Source organism: Equus quagga, chromosome 7 (genome assembly GCF_021613505.1).
Source record: "Equus quagga isolate Etosha38 chromosome 7, UCLA_HA_Equagga_1.0, whole genome shotgun sequence".
Taxonomy (NCBI): domain Eukaryota; kingdom Metazoa; phylum Chordata; class Mammalia; order Perissodactyla; family Equidae; genus Equus; species Equus quagga.
This window is the reverse complement of record NC_060273.1, coordinates 15,798,600-15,819,777: the sequence shown is the minus strand read 5'-3', so window position 1 is coordinate 15,819,777 and position 21,178 is coordinate 15,798,600. Positions and strand designations below refer to the sequence as shown.

At 53.9% G+C, this 21,178-nt stretch overlaps 1 protein-coding gene across 1 annotated transcript; it reads left to right on the top strand.

The window, feature by feature from the left end:
• Positions 1–4,502: 4,502 nt before the first annotated feature.
• Positions 4,503–20,188, top strand: SDR42E2 (short chain dehydrogenase/reductase family 42E, member 2). Its single transcript, XM_046666403.1, has 11 exons — positions 4,503–5,222; positions 5,705–5,800; positions 7,142–7,199; positions 7,872–7,990; positions 8,663–8,738; positions 12,798–12,880; positions 14,015–14,152; positions 14,701–14,766; positions 16,625–16,688; positions 17,068–17,141; positions 19,721–20,188. The coding sequence occupies exons 1-11, from the start codon at positions 4,503–4,505 to the stop codon at positions 19,955–19,957; spliced, it is 1,731 nt and encodes a 576-aa protein (XP_046522359.1). The 3' UTR covers positions 19,958–20,188.
• The last annotated feature ends 990 nt before the right edge of the window (positions 20,189–21,178 follow it).

Genomic DNA, 21,178 nt, shown 5'->3' with positions numbered 1-21,178 from the left:
GTGGCATAGTGGTTAAGTTCTCACGCTCCATTTCGGCAGCCCTGGGTTCACAGGTTCAGACCCCAGGCGTGGACCTACACACCACTCATCAAGCCATACTGTGGCAGCATCCCACATACAAAATAGAGGAAGATTGGCACAGATGTTAGCTTAGGGCCCATCTTCCACACCACCCCCAGAAAAAAAGAATGAACTACAGTTATATCAACAAGATTCATCAATCTTATGAACAATATTGAGCAAAAGAAACCAGACACAAAAGAGTACACACTGTGTAATTCCATTTATATGAAGTTCAAGAACAGGCAAAACTCACTAGCAAAAGAGGCCAGAATAGTGGTTACCTTATGTGGCAGGTGGGCACATAGTGGGCCTCTTGCATGCTGGAAATGTTCTATATCTTGATCTGGGTGGTGGTTACATTGATGTTTACATAAGCAAAGAATCAAGCTGCTAAAAAAATATGGTTTACTAAGGCTTGATGAGCCCTGGCTTTGGCCAGGCTCCCTGCTGGGCCCAGGGAGGCAGCAGTGACCACAGCCCCTGCCACAGTGGTTCTCAGTCTGATCACTGTCTTGGGCAGCTACCCTTCTGCATCACTTCTATAAACACAGAGAAAATGGCCCGTGGTGGTTGTATTGCTTTTCTAGGGGTGTCGTAACAAAGTACCGCAAACTGAGTGGTTGAAACAACAGAAATTTATTGTCTCGGGTCCCGGAGGCTGAAAGTCTGAGATCAAGGTATGGGCAGGGCCATGCTCCCTCTGGAGGTGGTAGGAAGGATCTGTTCCAGCCCCTCTCCAGTCTTCCAGTAGCTCCTTGGCTTGTGGCACATAACTCCAGTCTTCACATGATGTTCTCCATGTGCGCATGTCTATATCCAAATTTCCCCTTTTTACGAGGACACCAGTCATATTGGATTAGGGCCCTACTGTAGTGTGACTTTAATTACATCCTCTATGACTCTATTTCCAACTAAGGTCACATTCTGAGGTAGTGGCTTAGGACGTCAACATAGGAATTTGTGGGGGACATAATTCAACTCATAACAGTTGTAAATCATGCTTCTTCTAAGGCAACATGAGCCGGCTGGGCCTGGGGAGTGTGAGTTCTCCGGCCCTGCTGGTGGGAGGGGAAGAGGCTGGTCTTTGTGAATGGAAGGATGGACCAGAGACATGGTTTGTGAAGCGGCAAAGCACAGGACCTGGGTCTGAATCCCAGCCTCTCACACAATGATGATAACAGCTGCCATTGGTTGAGTACCAACTGGCAGGCACCATACTCGGCATTTTGCATACACCTTGTTAGCCACAAGCCTCACAACATCACAACTGTGAAGTACACAACAGTTCCCGTTTATGGATGAGGAAACTGAGGCTTGTAGCTGCCCAAAAAGACACGGCAAGAAAGTGGCAGAGCCAAGATTTAAACCCAGCGCTTACCCCATGGCCTTTTCCCACCACACTCTGAGCCCCTTTCATCTCTCTGAACTCGCTTCCTTGTCTCTAAAATTGGGCTAAAACAGAGTTGTGGGGATTAAGCAGGTATGTACCTTACCACCTGGCACATAGCACATGCAGCCTAAGATTTTGTTTTTCTCTTTCCCATGCCCACCTATGCCCACAGAGGATGTTCATTGGGGTGAAGCCTTTCCAGCAGCCCTCTTGAGACCAAAGTAACCAGCCCTGGGTGCACAGCCCCCATCACTCTATTATAGCAGCTGTGAGAGCTGTTGGGCACGTGCCTGCCCTCTGCTACCTCCACTTGCAAATGGGTTTTCAAGGGTGTGATCCATATGGGTCTGCAGTGTAAGGGAGAGGCCAGCACTGAAGAAGCACCTATTAAATGTGGAACGATGGCATCGGAGATTGGATGAACCCAGAGACGGTGGAAGAATGCAAGAACAGAAGGATAGATAGATGGGTGGAAGAAAAGAAAGACATGGGATGAACTGGATGGATGGAAGGCTGGATGGATAGGTGGAAGGATGGATGGATGAAGCTGGATGGATAGCTGGGAAGACAGAATGACAAGACGGATGGATAGACGAATGGATGAATAGACAAAAAAAAATCGGTGGAAAGATGGATGAATAGACAAAGGGATGGAAGAATAGGTGGGATGATGAATAGATGAAGGAAGGTGGAAAGGAAGGCAGGAGGCAGGCTGAAGAGAGAGGAACGTGTGGGAGAATAGATGGATGGGTCGATGGGTGGGGAAAGAAACAGCATTTCTTGGGGTTCTAGGACGACAATGGGCAGGACAGGGCCCAGCACGCAGCGCCTTGGCCTCCCTTCCCCACCAGCAGCACGGCCCACTTCACCTCATCGATCAGCCTCAGTTTCCCCTCTGTGAGAGGCTGCGGGTTCCCGCCTTAGAGCCGCGGGGGACGGAGGGAGGAGCGCAGGGCGGTCCCGGAGCCCGGCCCGCCCTGAGGAGGCGGCGGCCCGCAGCGCCCAGGCTCGGCGGAGACGCGCGGGCGCAGGCGGGAGCTGGCAGCGCGCGGGAGGTGAGCGCCAGGTGAGCGCGGCGGGCGCGGGCCGGGGGCGCGGGGGAACCGGCGGGAGGAGGACCTGCCCCCCGAGCTGCAGGGCCTGGGGCCGCTCTCGGCGTGGGGCGCACGCGCCCCTGCCCGCCCCGGAGAGGCGGATGCCCCCTCCCTGTCACCAGTTCCTTTCACCAAACCCTATTTTGGGGTCCCCATCGACCCGGATCCAGCCCGAGCCATTTACTGTGACTCCATGAAAGTTCGTGAAGGTTCCCTGAGCGTCACTTTCCATCTCTGGATGATGGGAACAGTAGCGTCTATTTCACAGGACTACCGGGAGATTAGACGGGGCAGCGTGGGCTCAGCGCCGCGCTTGGCCAGAGAGCTCCCAGATGAGAGCCGCCCTGAGTGGTTTCGCTCATTCAGGCCTGCCTCACGCAGCGGCAGGTCTGGGTGTGGGGACACTACAGTGCACAGAGCCCTCCTGGAGCGTGCCTTCCAGCGGTTTGCCAAGGCCTTTGCCAGCTGTTCTCTCCTTACCACCCGTGAGGTAGATGGAGCGGCCGGGGGTGTCTGGGTCCATTTTACAGCTGTGGATACTGTGGTGCAGTGAGGTTTTCAGGATCTTGCCCAAGGGCACATTCAGCAAAATGGGTGCCCGAGGCAGGGTCCCAGGCTTTGTCACAAAAAACATCCCCATAGGATTGAAAGACCACCCTGGTCCCACAGACCCTCCCCCAGAACAGAGTGCCCTGAGCCTGGGTAGAGAAGGGCTCCACTCGGGGGCTGCATCCTCTGCCCTCCCTTATCAGGAAATTAGACTCATGCCCTGTGATGACTCAGATTCGGGGCATCTTCCCTCCCACTGTGAACCCCTTGAGTGCCAGTATTTGTACAGGACAGGCTGTATCCCTCACCTGGAACTCTGGAGAGCAGGACAGTGACAGAGGAGACTGAAAGATACAGCCCCTATAGCTGCCCCATGACCACCACCAGCAACAACCGTGGGGCTCATCACTCAGTCACTCAGTCACACCTGTCCTTTTTTACAGCCACTGTGTGCCACTCAGGGCAGAGACTTACCTATCTCTGGACCCACAGGGCATGGCACACGGTAGGCTCACAGTACAAGGTTGTTGCTGTTACTAATGATGATGATGATGATGATGATGATCTGGCCCCTGGTCCAGCCTCGTCATCAGATGGAGCAGGAGGTAGGGGGTGGGACGATGATGGTGACAGTGACTGACAGCCTGGCTTTAAGTCTAGAGTGAGGAGGACAGGCTCCTCAGTGCTGGCCCCCGAGGTCCACAGACCTGACTCTGAAGCCCGTAGGGGGCTTGGGCAGACCTTGTGGTGCCAGCCACCTGCACTGCTGGGGAACCTGGGAGAACCAGAGGCAGCAGTTGTCAGGGCAGGGGCGTGCAGCGCTTGGAATCGTGTGCAAGTTTCCAGGGCACAGAGCCCTTTTGATTCCATGTGGAGTCCTCCCCGTCTCCTCCTCCTCCCCCTCCTATTCCTCCCTTTCTCCTCTTCCCCTGCTCCTGCCCCCCCCCCCCCCCCCAGGAAGCCCTCTTATCTCCCCAGAGAGAAAGCAGTCACCGCCCACCCCCCCGCCCGGGTCTGGGGAAGTTCCCCTTGGCATCATTTGGTCTGTCTTCCTCTGGTCCTGCATGGGAACTGGAGTTTTAAGGTACTGGTGGAGAAGTTAGGAATGATTGGTGTAAATCTCAGCCACGCCGTGTGGCTTTGGGCCTCAGTTTCCCCAGCTGTAAAACCCAAGGCCTGGCTGCCTTGTCTCTGCCTCTTTCTGCGGAAGGCCCACCTTGGAAGTTCTCTAGATTCTGAAAGGGACAGGTTCACTGGGAACTCAGAGCATCTCCAGTTCTTGCCAAAAGTTCCCTTCGGCCCCTAGGGGTCTGATAAACCACACGACTTGAGACAACTCTAGAACATACGTTTTCTATTTTTCCCTACAGGTAGACAGACTCTGGGTCCACATGGCTCAGTAGAGGATGAAGCCCAACCTGGCAGGCTCCTCCCCAGAGGCCTGCAGAGCTCCAGGCCAGGGCGAGAAGAGCTGCCCTGTTTGCCAGGCCTGGGGAGGGGTCTCAGGCCCGTGGTCTGAGTCAGGGCCGGGGCCCGGGCCCGGTACTGTTCCAGAGCCTGGGCTGGGGCCTGGTGCTGTGTTCAGACCTGGGCCAGGGCCTGCTGCTGTTCCAAGGCCTGGTGCTGTTCTGGGGCCTGGGCTGGGAGCTGGTGCCGTGTCAGGACCTGGGCTGGGGCCTGGTGTGTTTCTAGAACCTAGACCAGGGCCTGGTGCAGTGTCAGGGCCTGGGCTGGGGCCTAGTGCTGTTCTGGGACCTGGACAAGGGCTGGGTGCTGTTTCTGGACTTGGGCTGGGGCCTGGTGCTGCTTCAGGACCGGGACCAGGTCTGGGGCCTAGGCCAGGAGCTGGGTCAGTACCTGGGCCAGGGGTAGGGCCTGGGCCCAGACGGGGGTCGGGGACTGGACCTAAAACCAATGAGCCAACAACAGCTCCAACACCAGCACCGCAGCAGCAGACTCAGGCCACACCTGTACAGGCCCCCAGGCAGAAGGTTCTGGTGACTGGAGGAGGAGGCTACCTGGGCTTCAGCCTGGGTTCCAGCCTGGCCAGGAGCGGCACTTCAGTCATCCTGCTCGACCTCCGCAGACCCCAGTGGGAGCTGTTCCCAGGGACCGAGTTCATCCAGGTGCAGTGATGAGGGTCTTGGGGGGGTGTCGGGCGCCCCGGCTGGTGGCTGAGGTCAGGGGGTGGCATCTGATGTGAAACTGGTGGCGGGCTGTGGAGCGCAGGCTCTGGAGTCAGCCTGTTGAAGGTCCAGCTCTGGCTCTGGCACTTGCCCGGGTAGCTGTGACACAAGGCTCCACGTCTCTGAGCCTCACGTCCTCATCCGTAGTGAGGGGACACTAATAATATCCGCTTCACGAGGCTCTCACGGGGAGTCAGTGAGATAGTCACATAGATCACTGCGCACAGCCTCCTGACAGCTCTGGAAATGGGGCCAATGGTGATGGTGAAGCCCTCAGAGTCATGCAGTAAATCCTGCCCCACAGCCTTTCCATCTGGCCTGGGGGTTTGGGGGTCGAGGGAGAAGCTCTGGGACCTGGCAAGGTGCACAGCTGTTGCCTTGGACCCAAACCTCCTGCCTTATCTCTTCCTTCCCCGTCTCAGGCCGATATCCGAGATGAAGAAGCCCTGTACCGTGCCTTCGAAGGGGTGGACTGTGTCTTCCACGTGGCGTCCTATGGAATGTCTGGTGCTGAGAAGGTGGGTCCCTCCCGTGTGAGACCTGGAGTTAGAGTGGGATTCACATCCTGGCTCTGCCCGCCACACCCCTTCATGCCCATGTGTTCATTATTGCTCTTCACCTACTCCAGGCAAGATTTGGGCTATACCCAGCCTGCATTTTGTGTCCATGGGACCAAATGCCAGTTCTGCCACTTTCTAGCTGTGTGACCCGGGGCAAGTTAACTTAACCTCTCTGAACCTCCGTTTCTTCATCTGTAAAGTGAGGACATTACTAGTATTTATGTCACAACCTTCTCAGAGAGCAGTGTAATAGTATCCATCAAAACATACACATACTCTTTGAATCAGAAATCACACTTTTTGTATATTTGCAGCCTTGTTTTTAATAACAAAACACAAGAATAACCTAAATGCTCACGAGCTGGGGACTATTTAAATAAATTGTGATGTATCCACACAATGGAATTCTCTGCAGCCATTCAAAAGAATGAGGGAACTCCCTATGTGCTGATGACAGAACAGTTTCCAAGGTGCACAGACAGTCTTGGATATCCTCCTATTCATTTAAAAAAAGCTAGAGTCAATATTTAGATGCTCACACATGTGTGCTGATATTAATAAGCACAGATTATCTCTAGAAACAGACGAGACTGGTAACAGTGGTGGCCTCTGGGAGGGAAAAGGGAGATGTGGAACCATGAGTGGAAGGGAAATATCCTTTTCACTGTGACTCTTTACTGTTTGAATTATTTTTAATCTCGTGATTATATTGCTTATTAAAAACAACCACAATGAGAATAAATAGAATTTAAAAATCAATATAGAACCCACCTCCTAATGTGGTCGTAGGGATTAAATGAGACGTAAGGCTTTGCTAACACCCGAGCTGCTCTCGCTATAGACCCGTTGTTTTTATTTTCACCCCCCGCCCCGGCCCCTTCGCTAGACCATGCGCACTATTGCTGTGTCCATCTTACAGATAAGGAAACTGACACTCTCAGAGCGAGGAAACGATCCAACACATTTTGAGTCCCTTTTCTGTGCCAAGCACTGTACCAGGTCCTCCCATGGGGCTTATTTAATCCTGCCGACCACCCATGGGGGTCTGCCCTCACTTTAAGGGTGAGGGAGCTGAGGGCCAGACAAGGGACGGATGCCTCCCGGTTGCCCGTGGAGGTATGGCAGAGCTGGGCACTGGACCTGGGGCTGCTGCACAGCCCGTGGGCCTCTCGGGGTCCCTGCCTCTGAGCTGGATGTTCTGCGGCCCCCACCCTGCCCCACTCCAAGCCCAGCCCCTCATCCTCAGGGACAAGGCACAAGGCAGCACCACGACTGTCCCACCTCTGTCTTGTCTTTTAGCTGCAAAAAGAGCAGATTGAGTCTATAAATGTTGGAGGCACCAAACTAGTGATTGATGGTAGGCACTCAGACGGAGTGTGACCTGCTGTGTGTGTCCTGCTTCTCTCCCTCCTGCCACAGGCCCAGCTCTGGGGGACAGAGGTGGGACCCTCCACCCCTACCCCTGCCCACCCCAGCAGAGGGCCGGTGGCAGCACATCCTTCCTGTGGTGCAGACCTGCCCGGGGTCCCTGCATGGGGTGTGTCAGCATGGCCTCCATGGGTCTGAGGACTCGGGGAGCAGAGTTTGCACTCAGAGCTGAGGAGATAGAAGTCAGAAAAGGCGCTGAATCGCCAAAACAGACCCACATCGGGGCTCTCGAGCATGTCCTGCATCCATTTTTCTATCTAATTCTAGAGTGTCTTTTTTCTGTGTCCCCACTGAGTGACACTTTTTTCTGACCTGTCTCTGGCAAGGTAGCTCAGGGGCCATGGCCACACTAACAAGGAAGAGTGAGCCGGCCGGCCCCCAGGGGTCCAGGAGCAGGGCCTCGACCTCCCTGCAGTTTCAGGGGATGGCCGTTCCCTCCTGAGCAGCTCTGTGCTCTGGGAGGGCCCGGGGCCAGGTGTGTGGGAGGCTGGGGAGAGACCAGCGGATTCGCTCAAGGAGGTCTCTATGGGCACCTCCTCAGCCAACTCCCTGACCACTTTGGCCCCGTGTGTGTGTGTGTTCTGTGCACCTGTCCCTGCAGTTTGTGTCCGCCGGCGAGTTCCAAGGCTCATCTACACCAGCACTGTCAATGTCGCATTTGGCGGGAAGCCCATAGAACAGGGCGATGAGGACTCTGTGCCATATTTCCCACTGGAGAAGGTACCTGGCTTCCAGGAGAGGTGGGCAGGGCCCGTGGGCTGGAGACCCTCAGACCAAAGGGTAGGGATGGGTAGAACCAGGGTCAACTTCACAACTCAGGGTTGGTCCCGGGAAGAAGGGGTCCCCCAAACTGGGTGGCACTAGCCCTCTCCTATTTTAGCTGGTGGTGCCAGCAAGGGCTTTGAAATCAGACAGAGCTGGCCTTGAGCCAGCCAGGCCACTTTCTACCTATGTGACCCTGAGCAGGTCACTTCACTCTGAGCCTCTGTTTCTTCATCTGGGCACCCCTGTGGAGTTGTGGAGAGTAGGAAATGAGGTGATGTAGGCAAAAATGCCACGTGAACACCAAAGGACTACATGGAAATAATTCGTCCGACGCACGTCCAGCATCAGCATCCCAGGGCAGGCGTTTGAGGCTGGCGGGAGCCCCCCTGAGTCGAGGAGCCCCTGGTCGTTGTTACTGCCCTGAGCTCTGCTCCTCTGCTCCTGCCCAGTGGGAGAGGAGGGGCAACGGGGCCTAGCACTCGGCCATTTCCCAGTGGGATTGCCCACATCCAACCCCTGTGTGGTCTGAAGCAAAGATGCAGCCCTGGGCCAGGCTGGGCTGGGCGGGCCTGCCAGCACTGTCGCTGACCTCTCTCTGGGGGCTCTGATCTCCCTGTCCTCTGGCAGCACATGGACCACTACTCCCGGACCAAAGCCATCGCCGACCAGTTGACCCTCATGGCCAACAGAACACCTCTCCCAGGTGGGTATCGCGGATCCCTGCTCACAGGAAGTGTGCGTGCCACTGCCGCCTCCCTGAAATGTGTGTGCGGTTCTAGCTTCTAGCTGATATGTTTCTAAAGCCTGCCTCCCTGCCAAACGACACTTCCAAAGCAGGCCCTCATGTGGCTCGTGGTCTGGTGGGGAGGACACCAGATAGGAATGGATCCTTTTTCTGCTGCATAGGAGTGGATCCAGTTTTAGGGACCCTCTTTAGATAAAAGAGTACAAAATTATGAATATGGAATGAGGTATAGCGCTTTGGAGAGGCCATACAAGTGAGGGGCCCTAAAGCTTAACCTTCACTAACTCCCAGAAACATCAGCCTTGGCTGCCTTTACTGCATTGCCACTTCTGGTTCTAGAGAGGAAATGACAGAATGTGGGAAGGTGGTAGGAGGGCACAGTGGCTAAGCCCCCATGGACTGGCGTCAGAGTGAACTGAGTTCAAATCCTAGCTCCACGACCTCTTAGCTGTGTGACCTTGGGCAATGCACGTATCCTCTCCAAGCCTCACTTTCCAATCTATAAAGAGATGAGGATAGTGGAATCTTCCTCAAAGAGCTTGTATGAGAACAAAATCATGCCGGGCACTCTTAAAAAAGAATGTGGACGGTCCGCGTTTATCAAGGGCTGACTCCATGCCAGGCCCTATTTTCCATGCAGAATTCTCAATAACTCTTCACAGCATCCATCTGAGGTAAGAGCTTTAGACATCTCTTGCTTTCCAAACTCAGGAGCCAAAGATTCAGATAAATTCCTTGCTTTCCAAATGATCACTACTTGCTTTCCGGAGTTCAGAAACAAGAGAATCAGAAAACTTGGTTTTTCTCACTATCTAAACTCAGGGGCCAAGTGGATTAGGAAAGCAAGGGATGCTTGAAATTATAAGCCCCTAAATTTACAGGGGAGAAAACGGAGGCTGAGAGGTTAATGGATGTAGCTCAAGGTCACACAGCTACTTGGTGGCAGAGGTGGGATCTGGTGCGTGCGTGCGCGCACACACACACACACATGCCCTGGGGTCTAGAACCAGAAACTGGGGCTTAACCATCGTGCTACACTGCAGCCAGAGCTGAGCAGGTCCCTGAACATGGGCTTTTTTCCCTAAAATCCTCGCCACCCCACCCCATCACTCTGGGTCTGTCAGGTCTTGATCCCTGATCCCAGGAGGAACATCTAGCTGTGTTTTCCCAGGGGTTTGACCTGGTGCAGTTGAATTCTCTTCTCTCCCTGGGGCGTCCCCCGGCTGGACCAGCCATCTACGAGCCAGACACCTAATCCTCTGGCTGAGAATTATTTATACGAGCATCCCCAGCTTTCCATGGTCAGAAGAGTCATGGATACCCTGGGCCCAGCCCCTCTGTGACGTGGCTGCCCCATGCCCTGCCAGCCAACGTCAGCTGCAACCTGACCTCCCCTGCACAGTGCCCAGGTGGCCCAGAGTTTAAAATTAGCTGCAGGCTCTTTACAGAAAAGCTCACCTGATACCTGCCTTCCAGGAGTCTAGCCAGGTCGCGCTAGGTGATTTCCAGTCCCTGCTACACAAGCCAGTCCCTAAGACTCTATTTCAAACCCAGCATGGAGGGCCCGGGTCCCTGTAGCAGAGTCCTGAGACGTGCAGACCCCAGTGTAGTGTGAACGCGGCTGTGTCCTCCTGTCTCTGGGTGCATTGGTGTCCTGAGGCCACCGGGACAAATTACCACAAACTTGGTGGCTTTTAAAACAATAGAAATTTCTTCTCTCACAGTTCTGGAGGACCGAAGTCTGAAATCAAGGTGTCAGTTGGGCTGCACTCCCTCCGAAGGCTCTGGGAGACAGTCCTTCCTTGTCTCTTCCAGCTTCATGGCCCCATTCATTCCTTGGCGTGTGGCCGTATTCCTCCAGTCTCGGCCCCCATCCTCATGTGCCCTTCTTCTCTTCTCCAGCTGTCTCTTCTCTGTGAGTTTCTCATAAGCATGTTGACATTGGATTTAGGGCCCCCTCGGATAACCCAGGATGAGCTCATTCTGAGATCCTGAATTACATCTGCAAAGACCCCCTTTTCCAAATAAGGTCGCATCCACGGGTTCTGGGACGTGGATATATCTTTTGGGGGCCACCACTCAACCCACTACACTGGGCCTCGTTGTAAAGTGAGGGTGTTGGAAGGGGAGCAGTCAGGGTGTTAGGCTATGACCTGGAGACACCAGCCTTAGCTAATTTACGAGGAAAAGGGGATCTTAGAGTGAAAGGATGTGGGATAGCTTCTGGAGAATATATTTCCAGAAAAATGACCACCAGGGCTTGGGAAGGACAGGGGCAGGGCAGCTCCAGGGACCAGGGTGGCAGGAACTGGTGATAGTCTCTTCAGGGTGAACCCACTCCTAGATTTTTAAGTCCACGTGTCTCTGATACCGAGACTCACATTCCTGGGTGAGAACATGTCATTGTCCCAGCTTGGGTCCCATGGCCACCATCTCCGGGAATAACAGTGCATCTAGACTGACAGTCCCCCCAGACCTTGTGTGGAGGGGGCGGGGCTCCCCACAGGAGGGTGGGCTGCTGGTCCTAGAGGATGGTCCACATGAGGCTTTCCCAAACTGGGGGCATAGCCGCTTGGGACCCTGAGCCTCCGGAGAGTGGAACAGCTTCCAGGAGGTTCCATCTCAATTAAGGTGTTGGGTTTGGGAATCAATTTACAAAATAATTTTAAATGTTTTTTTAAAATCTTAAGCACAAATGGATTATGGGAGTAAACTGAAATTTTTGTAGACTGAAGACTTCAAAGAAATATGTTTGTGGCAGCCCTTCAGGCTGTACCCCCTGACTTCCCCGGGACAGACATGTTCACCACTGCTACCACTGGGGGCCGCCTGGCAGAGAATTTGGGAAGCTCTGGACCAAGCTCTGTCTTGGTCTGGGGGCCACGGCTGGCACAGAGCAGTGAGAGTTAAGGGAACGGACCCCCAGGCTCTCGTGCTGATGGCTCTGGTCTTTTCCTTCCTCCACTGATTGTCTGGAGAGTATAATGCTACCACCGCTTACAAAGCACCCATTTTCCAGGTGAGGAGACTAAGACAGAGAGCTGAAAGCCAGGGTGTGTGTGTTAGTATCCTATCACGGAGAGGCAGAGGTATTAGTGAAAAGAGCCCACTATGCTGAGCTGTGTGCCCTTAGGCAAATCACATCCCTTCTCTGGGCCTTAGTTGTTTTTTTGTTGGTTTTTTTTCAGATTTTATTTTTTCCTTTTTCTCCCCAAAGCCCCCCAGTACATAGTTGTATATTCTTCGTTGTGGGTCCTTCTAGTTGTGGCATGTGGGACGCTGCCACAGCGTGGTTTGATGAGTATTGCCACGTCCGCGCCCAGGATTCGAACCAACGAAACACTGGGTCCGCCTGCAGCGGAGTACGCAAACTTAACCACTCGGCCACGGGGCTAGCTGCTGAGCCTTAGTTTTTTTATCCATAGAACAGGGATAATAATAGCTCCCACCTGTAGCGTTGCCTTGAGGGGGGGGGGGGAAAAATGGCAGCTTACCAGAGCACCAGGCACACAGTAGGCCCTCTCTGAGAGACATCATAGTCCTTATCTCTCGGATAATCAGAAAAGGAAAGAACTACATCTGTTGGCCTGAGAGAGTGAGTCTGTGTACGTCTGTAAAATGGGCACAGTAACGCTCTCTGGGGAGTCAAAGGAGATCACGTCCACCAAGTGTTGGGTAAGCTCTCACGAGCCACGCCCATGTCTGCATCGAGGTCTTGCCTCTGTCACTGGCTTGGGAGCATCATGAGGGCAGGGACCATTTCTTGGTCATCCTTGGATTCTCCACAGCATCCATCCCAGGGCTCAGTGCTGGGGGCGGGGTGGGGGGAAACTCTGAATGGTGTTTGCTGAATGACTTCCTGATCAACTGAGAGAATAACTGATTGAACAAAGAAACCCCAAGGGCCTGTCTTCTCTGCTACCTCCCCAGGTAAGGACTAGGAAATGTGGACAGCCTTTCTGTCTCTCTCCCTGCTGGTCCACCCCTCTCCCCTGACTGTGCTCTCCTGTGCCCTAGGAGGAGGCATTCTGCGGACATGTGTGCTCCGGCCCCCGGGGATCTACGGCCCTGAAGAGCAGAGGCACCTGCCCCGCGTGGCGGTATGTCATCTCAGCCCTGGCCTGAGGCACAGGAGGAGGCTGGCTGACGTGTGTGTGGATTGGAGACCCCCGGCCTGCTGTCACCGTGTTAGTCTCGGGGCAGTGTCCCTCCCGAGCCTGGGACTCTCACTTCTGGGAGCTGCCCCTACCCACATCAGGCCTAGCAGGAACAGCACTCTCCGTGTGCGCCACCAGGCCTAGGCACAGGTGGAGGAGACACTGTGACCCCAGAGGCAGAAGTGAGCTTATTGCCCCCACTCAGATGCGGGCTCCCTGAGGGCCAGGAGGCTCATCTCATGCCGCCAGCATAAGGGTCTTCAGGCAGAAAACCTCTCTCCAGAGAAAGCCGGGTGCCAGGAATATAGCTCCGAGGGACTCAAGGCCCTGTCCTCAGACTTCTCACAGCCTGGGCAGGGAGACAGATGCCACAGTCCCAGATTCAGTGTGCTCAGGGGCTGTGGAGAGGGAATTAGCACAGCAGAGACAGCCTGGCAGGAAAGGTCCAGGAGAGCTTCCTGGAGGAAGTGATACCTGTGCTGTTGGGAAAGAGAAGAAACTGACCAAGGAAACGGGCTGGCGGACAGAAGGTAGTCCATAGAGAGGAGACAGCGTGGGAACAAACCTGGGGATGAGGAAGATCACTGTTCAGGTTTGGGGACAGATTGGTGAACAAAACAGACGACAGCTCCCATCCTGGTGGGGCTTATATTCTCACAGGAGGAGACAGATAAACATGATAAGGGATAAGGAATGTTGGAGAAGAGTGTGGGAGCTGGGAGTGCTGGCAGTCAGGGAGGCTCTCGTGGTTTCCAGGGGAGAAGTCGGGGTTGAGAAGTGGTGGGATTCTGGACAGGTTTGAATAGTTGCGCCAACAGGAGCTGGACGTGGAGTGTGGGAGAAGAGAAGGCAAAGGGCTTCCAGGTTTGGCTCAGCCTGGAGGGCCGTCAGCTGAGAGGGGAGGCGGGAGCCAGGGCAGCGCTCAGTCCAGGAGGCCGATGACCCGGTGGAGATGTGGGGAAGGTGTGGGCCCGGTGCAGAGGGGTCTGGCCGGGAGCTAGAAATTGGGAGCCGTCAGCATATAGATGGAATTGAAAGCCACTCCAGGCTTGGGTCTGTGTTCACCGCCCCCTCCAGAGCCACATCAAGAAGAGGCTGTTCTTGTTCCGATTTGGGGACCGCAGAACTCGGATGAACTGGGTCCACGTGCGCAATCTCGTGCAGGCACACGTGCTGGCGGCCGAGGCCCTCACCGCCGCCAAGGGCTACGTGGCTGTGAGTCTCTGCTCCCCCCACCTTACCGTGCCCACGGGCTGCAGTCAGGGCATCCCATCCCCAGGGGATTCCTGGTTCACACATTCCTCCTCCACTCAAGATGGCTGGTGGGACTGTCCGCCAAGGAAGCCGGAGGGCGGGGTGTCTTTACAGAGCATCATTACCTCCTCAAGGTGACCCTGTGAGTAGGTGTCATTGATCCCAGAATAACAGTCACCAAATGCTAAGCATTTTACATATACTCTCGCATTTAATCTTCACAACAGCCCAAGAGGGAGATCCCATTATTATCTTCCCATTTCTCAGATGAAGAAGGTACAGAGAGGTTAAGTGACTCCATTGGGGTCACACAGCTAGTCAGTGTGGCAGCCTCAGATTTCAAAGAGAATTGCCCAGGTCTGTGCTCAGGGCTGGGGGCTGGCCATGACTCCTCAGTGGCTGCTCAGGAGAACTGGGCGGTGGGGGCAGCTTCTGGGAGCCATCCGCAAGGGTGGGGTCAGGTGGTGGGCGGGTGCCTGACTGTCTCTCTCCCCGTGTGTCCCCCTCAGAGCGGGCAGGCATACTACATCAACGACGGGGAGAGCGTCAACGTCTTCGAGTGGATGGCCCCGCTGGTAGGTGCCCAGACGCCCGCCCCCACCCCAAGGGAGAACTCCGGGATCCTCATGTCTTCTCTCCCGGTCATGCTTTCCTACTTCCAAAAAGTCAGAAAATTTCACATTAAGAACCACCTCTGCCAATAGCATCCACTGGGCGACATTGGAACTGGCTGGAGCTGGGTCATGGCTGCCCCTTTGGGGGGCCGTGTGCTCCCCCAGTTTGCCACAGTCCCTTCCAGCCTGCTTCCCGATCATGTTGACTGTGGAGTTTTGCTCATGCCCATCATACGATGTGCTGAGGCTCCGAAAGAGGTAAGTAGAGGGTAGATCGGAGCACAAAGGGACGTGTTGGCCCTGGGGCCTCCTGCACTGCAGCCCCTCGGAGGCCCTGCACTGCCCAGAAGCCCTGGGCCGTGGCAAACATCCTCGGGCGTTCAGGCCCTCGCATGTCAACTTCAACCATACAATTCACCCATTTAAAGCATGCAAATCAATGGTTTTAGTGTATTCAGAGTTGTGCAATGCTCACCATAATAAATTTTAGAACATTTCATCACCTTCCAAAAGAAGAACCTCCCCAAATCTTTACCCTTTAGCAGTCAATTCTTTTTACCCCCTCCCCACTCCATCCCACCCGCAGTCTAGGCAACCACTGATCTTTCTGTCTCTGGATTTGCCTATCCTGGACACTTGATATCAACGGAATCATACAGGGTGTGACCTTTTTGTGTTAGGCTCCCTTCCTAGGCCTAATGTTTTCAGGATTCCTCCATGCCATAGCATGGATCATATCAGCACTTCATTCTTTTTTATTTTCAAAAAATATGCCATTCTATGGATATACCACATTTTGTTTATCCACTCATCAGTTGATAGAAATTTGGGTTTTTCTACTTTGGGGCTCTTATCAATAATGCTGCTATGAACATTCCTGTACAAGTTTTTGTGTGTGGTATGTTTTCATTTCTCTTGGGTAGATACGTTGGAATGGAATTGCTGAGTCCTGTGGTAGCTCTCCCCCCCCTTTTTTTTTTCTTTGCTGCAGAAGATTTGCCCTGATCTAACACCTCTTGCCAGTCTTTCTCTTTTTTTTTTTTTGCTTGAGGAAGAGTAGTCCCGAGCTAACATCTGTGTCAGTCTTCCTCCACTTTATATGTGAGATGCCGCCACAACATGGCTGAGGAGTGGTGTTTGTCTGCACCTGGGATCTGAACCTGTGAACCCAGGTCGCCAAAGCAGAGCATGCCGAACTTAACCACTATGCCATGGGGCTGGGCCCCTATGGTATCTCTGTTTTTAACTTTTTGAGGAACTACCAGACTGTTTTCCAAAGTGGCTGCACCATTTTGCATTCCCACCAGCAGTGTAAGAGGGCTTCAATTTCTCCACGTCCTCACCAACACTTGTTATTGTCTGTCTTTTTGACCTAGAGAGTTTTTATACAAGTGAAGACCTTTACCATCCTGTGCCAGACCATCTCTTCATACATCTCCTACCACCCTCCACACATATGCTGGGGTTTTTTTTTCTATAATAGCAGAAAAGTCAATTCTAGAAAAAACAGATTCTACGTAAGTGCCTTGCAGTGTCTTTGGGTATAGGCAGATGTAAATAATAACTAAATGATATGAATGATCCCAAGTTAAAAACCCACCTCATGCATTCCATTCCTCCTTGAGGGTTCCAGGTCAAGGTGTGGATTTCATTTCAAGACTGGTGCAGGCTTGGGGCTGGTTGTGGGGTCTGCCCTGTAGGGTAGGTGGGTGAGCGGCCAAGAGGTACCTCTGCTGGGCCGGGGGTAAAAGGAACATGTGGACTTCCCACACCAGCCCCTGCAGGACCTGTTCTCACCTCAGGCCACGTTTCCTTGCAGTTTGAGAAGCTGGGGTGCAGCCAGCCCTGGATCCAGGTGCCTACCTCCTGGGTTTACCTGGCAGGTAAGGAAAGGAGTGTGTGTGTGCGCCAGGTGGCCATGCATTACCTCATTTTATGTACTGCTCCGACTTCTTCCTCTCTTACTCAAGAGAGTATATAGGAATAGGAGGGAGGGAGGGAGAGACATGATTATAGAGATATTGAAAAACGTCAGTCGTTTAATAACAACTTACTTGTGACACCCTTCACAGCCAAACAAGGCCCCCTGATATGTGCTGAGAAGTGTTGATTTAAATGAATCCAAGGACAGGATATTTTTGCAAAGGGAAGACTCCCCCTAGCAAAGCAAATAATGCCACCGACTGATTTGTCCCCGAGGGCCTCCCTGGAGGTTACACAGAGTGAGGCACCCTAGTCATTGGCCCCCGTCTCCCCACACAGCCACGGTGATGGAGTATCTGCACCTGGCCCTGAGGCCCATCTGCGTTGTCCCACCACTGCTCACCCGGAGTGAGGTAAGTGGGCAGCTGCTGGGGGACCTGTCCCCTGGTGCCCACTCACTTGCCCTCCTGCCCTTTCTCCACACCCCCATTGCCACCACCCCTCACCCCTGTGACACTATAACTGCATGCTTGTCTGAGGTCTCAGAAGCTTCCACGTGGGCCAAAATCTACTGCCAGCTCCATAACCATCCCAACCTCTGGGCTTTGGTGGAGGCTATGCTCTTTTGGTCTGGAGAGCAACAGCTTCAGGCCCATCCCTCATCACTGTCATTTCATCCCTAAGCAGCTTATCTGTCCAGCCAGACTGGAGGCTCCCCAAGGCAGGTGCCATGACATTCAGTTTTTGAATGCCACCACTCCCCACCAACCCTACCAACTGTCAGTACACATACGCACACCAGCCTGCTGGTTCTAGGCTCACCGTTCATGCTTACTCAATAAGTATATATTAAGTACCTACTGTGTACACAATACTCTTCTCAAATAATGATGATGCAGTTTTCTATTTGCATCTACAGCTTAGAAAAGACGATGTTTTAATACAAACTGTAAACAGTAAAGGAACAAGTGGTGTTTGGTGTTATTTGCAAAATCCTTCCAGTTCACTCTCTCATCTGATTCTCCCTGATGCCCTGCTAAGTCACCAAGGGCAAAAGATGATGACCTCTTTTTATGATGAGAAAGAGCACTAGTCTCTTAGACACTTGCCCAGGTCACCCCATTCTGAAACTGGCTTCACACTCCAGGCCCAGTGCTCTCTAACTTGGGGAATGCAGAGTGGGCGACAGAAAGAAGCAATTCCCTATGCTTTGAACCACCCTGACCAGCAGAGGAAAGAGAATAATGACAACAGCGACCATCTGTTAAGTGGTGACGATATGCCAGGCACTGCGCTTTATCTCACTTAATCCCCACTTCCACTCTAAATTGTAGATTCTCTTATCATCTCCATTTACAGAGGAGGAAATGAGACACACTCGGGTGAAATAACTGCCCGTGATCATTCACTTAAGTAGCAGAGCTGACATTCGAACCCAGACCAGACCTAAAGGATTTCAGGTTCACCAGTAGGAATGACATCCATGTACAATAGCTGCCCGGGTGCTGCTGACCTGTGGTCGGGCACGGCCTGCTCCCCTCTCTCTCCTCTCCCTTGTGGGTTTCCTTATTCAGCTCAGGGACCAAGGATCCCTGGTTAGCTGGGGACGTTTCTAGGCAGTGTGGCTCGGGTGCCCTCTGCTGGTCAGTCTGTGACATAGCAACCAGCCGTCTAGTTTGATTTTAGAGCCTTCATTCCCTTGACATGTATCGAGCACCTACGGTGTGCCAGGCACTGTGCTGAGCAATGCAGGCAAGATATAGTCCTTACCCCAAGCAGTCCAAAGGGGAAGCCCAGTAACTGGGCAACTCAACACGCTGTGATGAGGGCTGCACTAGGCGAATTAGGAGGAACTTCAGAGCACACAGAAGGGACACCTCAGCCAGTTCTGAGGGTCCCCAGAGGGGGTGACATCTAAGCCTGAGATCTGAGAATACTGCGTCCCACGACCCTGCTTATCTAGTTCATGGCTGTATCCCCCAAAGCCCAGAACTTACCAGCTGGGGCAAAAGGGGACAAGAACTGGCCTCTCTCCGTCTTTCCTCCTACAAGCATCCAAGACTAGGGCTTGACTCCGGGGGCTGTTTCATTTCAGTGCCATAGGAGAACCAAGCAACTAGTGGACCCCTTCCCAGTGTCCAGCTGAGGAACGAGAAAGGAAGAAATGTGTCAGGTCAGGTGGGAGGGCATCCTCCTGGTCCCAGCACAGCATGGAATAGCATGGGCTAGTATTTGGCTCCCCTGTGTGACCCTGGGCAAGTCACTTAACCCCTCTGATCTTTGATTTTCAAATGTGTAAAGAGATGGTGGTAGTACCACCTCAGAGGATTAAATGAGATAAGGCTTATAAAGGATTTAGCCCAGGTCAGGTGTGGAGAATGAGTGATGTAATTGACAGCTGTCATTATTACTCTTGAAGCCTGTGGGACCCAGGCCATCTTGCGGCTGAGGAGAAACGCAGCTCAGACCCTGGAGAGTAATCACTTCCGCGTAATTGAATTCCTCTCTTAGAGACGCTTAGTTAATCAGCAAGGGCGTGAGGGCGCCGCCCTGGGGCCCGTCTGGCCAGACTTGGTCTGGGGCTGTGGGCTGAGAAGCCAAGCTTCCTGGAGACATTTTTCCGGAGCCAAACCCAAGCCAAACGCGGGGCGTTCAGTCTCCTAATGACCACCCAAAAATGTTTCAAGGGCCTCCTGAGTCCCAGCACCGCGCTAGGCCAGGGAAGGGGAGTGCAGAAGTGGGGCCTTTGCTTTTGGGGAACTGAGTGAGGGAGATGCAGAAAAGGCATCCTGGAGGCGGCGCTCTCGAGGAATATAGGGATAGAAGAGAGAAAGGAAGCCCTTCCAGAAGAGGGCATTGCAGGATGCAAGACAGCGCATGGGTCCTTTTAAACTGCTGTGCGATGGAAGCCCTCTCTTCTCCATAAAACAAGGTGGAGGTCCCCCCCCACGCCGACTAGTCCCGCCCTCGGCTGCCCCTCCTCTCCCCGCAGGTGCGCAGCGTGGCCGTGACGCACACCTTCCAGATCGGCAAGGCCCGCGCCCAGCTAGGCTACGCGCCCGAGAAGTTGAGCTTCGCCGACGCCGTGGACCGATACTTGCAGTCCACGGCCGGGAGGCCCCGCTCCACGGCGCGGACGCTCCTGCGGTTGCTGCTCGGGCTGCTGCTGCTCCTCGGCCTGCTCGCCCTGGCCCTGCACGTCCTCGGCCTGCAGCCGTCCGCCGTCTAACTTTCTGCCACCCGCCGGTCCCTGCCGCTGCCCCTCCTTCGTCCTCCGGGCTTGGTCCCGCCCCCGCCTCACCACGCCCTCTGGATTTGGACCCGCCCCTGCGTCATGGCCACGCCCCTGCCCCTCCGTCTGGGCCCTGGTCTGGCCTCTCCTCCCTCTGGCCTGGCTGGGTTGTTGACGAGATCCTAACCTCACAACGGGCTACGCATTCCGGGCCTTCCCCCCGCCTCTGCACAGGCCTGGCCCACCCCCGGGTTCGCCCCTGCTCTGCTTCTGCTCTCTTTCTGGCCCTACCGGTACCCGTGAACCGCCCCACCCCCTGCCCCCCCGCCTTGGGTTCCTCCCCCGGGACTGGCTTTGTTCCTTTCTCTGGATCCAATCCCTCCCCTCTCTTACTTGTAATTCGGCCCTGGCCTCCTCCCCTCCCGCTCTGGCTCCACCCTCCCCCCCAACTCCCCAGCAGCGCCTCCTAGGTGAGTTCCCCGGGCCTGGCCGCGGTTGTCTCCAGCGCCCACTGCAGGCTGGGTGGCGTGTACAGAGTTTTGCTGTCTGCTGCGGCCTGTCTAGGGATGCTGGACCCTCCTCGCTGCCCAAGCCTCTCTGGGCTTGTCCTGACATCATCTCGGGATCGTGGATTACACCCCTTCTGGGAGCGTGACGTTTGATCCGCTCCTACCCTAGTGTTCTGAGTTCGCTCACTCACACAGGTCTCCCTGTGTGCTGATAGCCAGGGTTCTGCTCAGCCCAACCTCGCCTTTTTGGGTTTCCGGTTTATGAGTCTGAGGGTGACTCGGCATAGTAAGCCCAGGCTTCGTTACCAGGAGGGATATCAAAAAAGAAAAAAAACTTTTGAAAGAATTGGACTTCTCAAAAAAAAAAAAAAAACACCAATATAGTTATAATGGGAAGGATTAGAACTTGGTTGATCTTATTTTATGATTTAATGTTGCTTCTATTTGTTAATGAGGAGGCAGTGGTGATCACCATAATCTTCAGTGTATAAATCCGCAAAATTTCTTAATCCAGTCCTGCTCGCCACAGAAACAGCGCCTCCCTATGGTCTTGGTATCGATTCTGGGTACAAAGATCAGTGTGTAAATATATCCATGTATATACCGTAATATGCACACGTGGAACTGGCAAGGAGGAAACCGTGGATCCTGGCAAGGAGGAAAACCATCATAAGTCTGAAGAAACGTGTGTTGCAGGGGAGCGAATGTG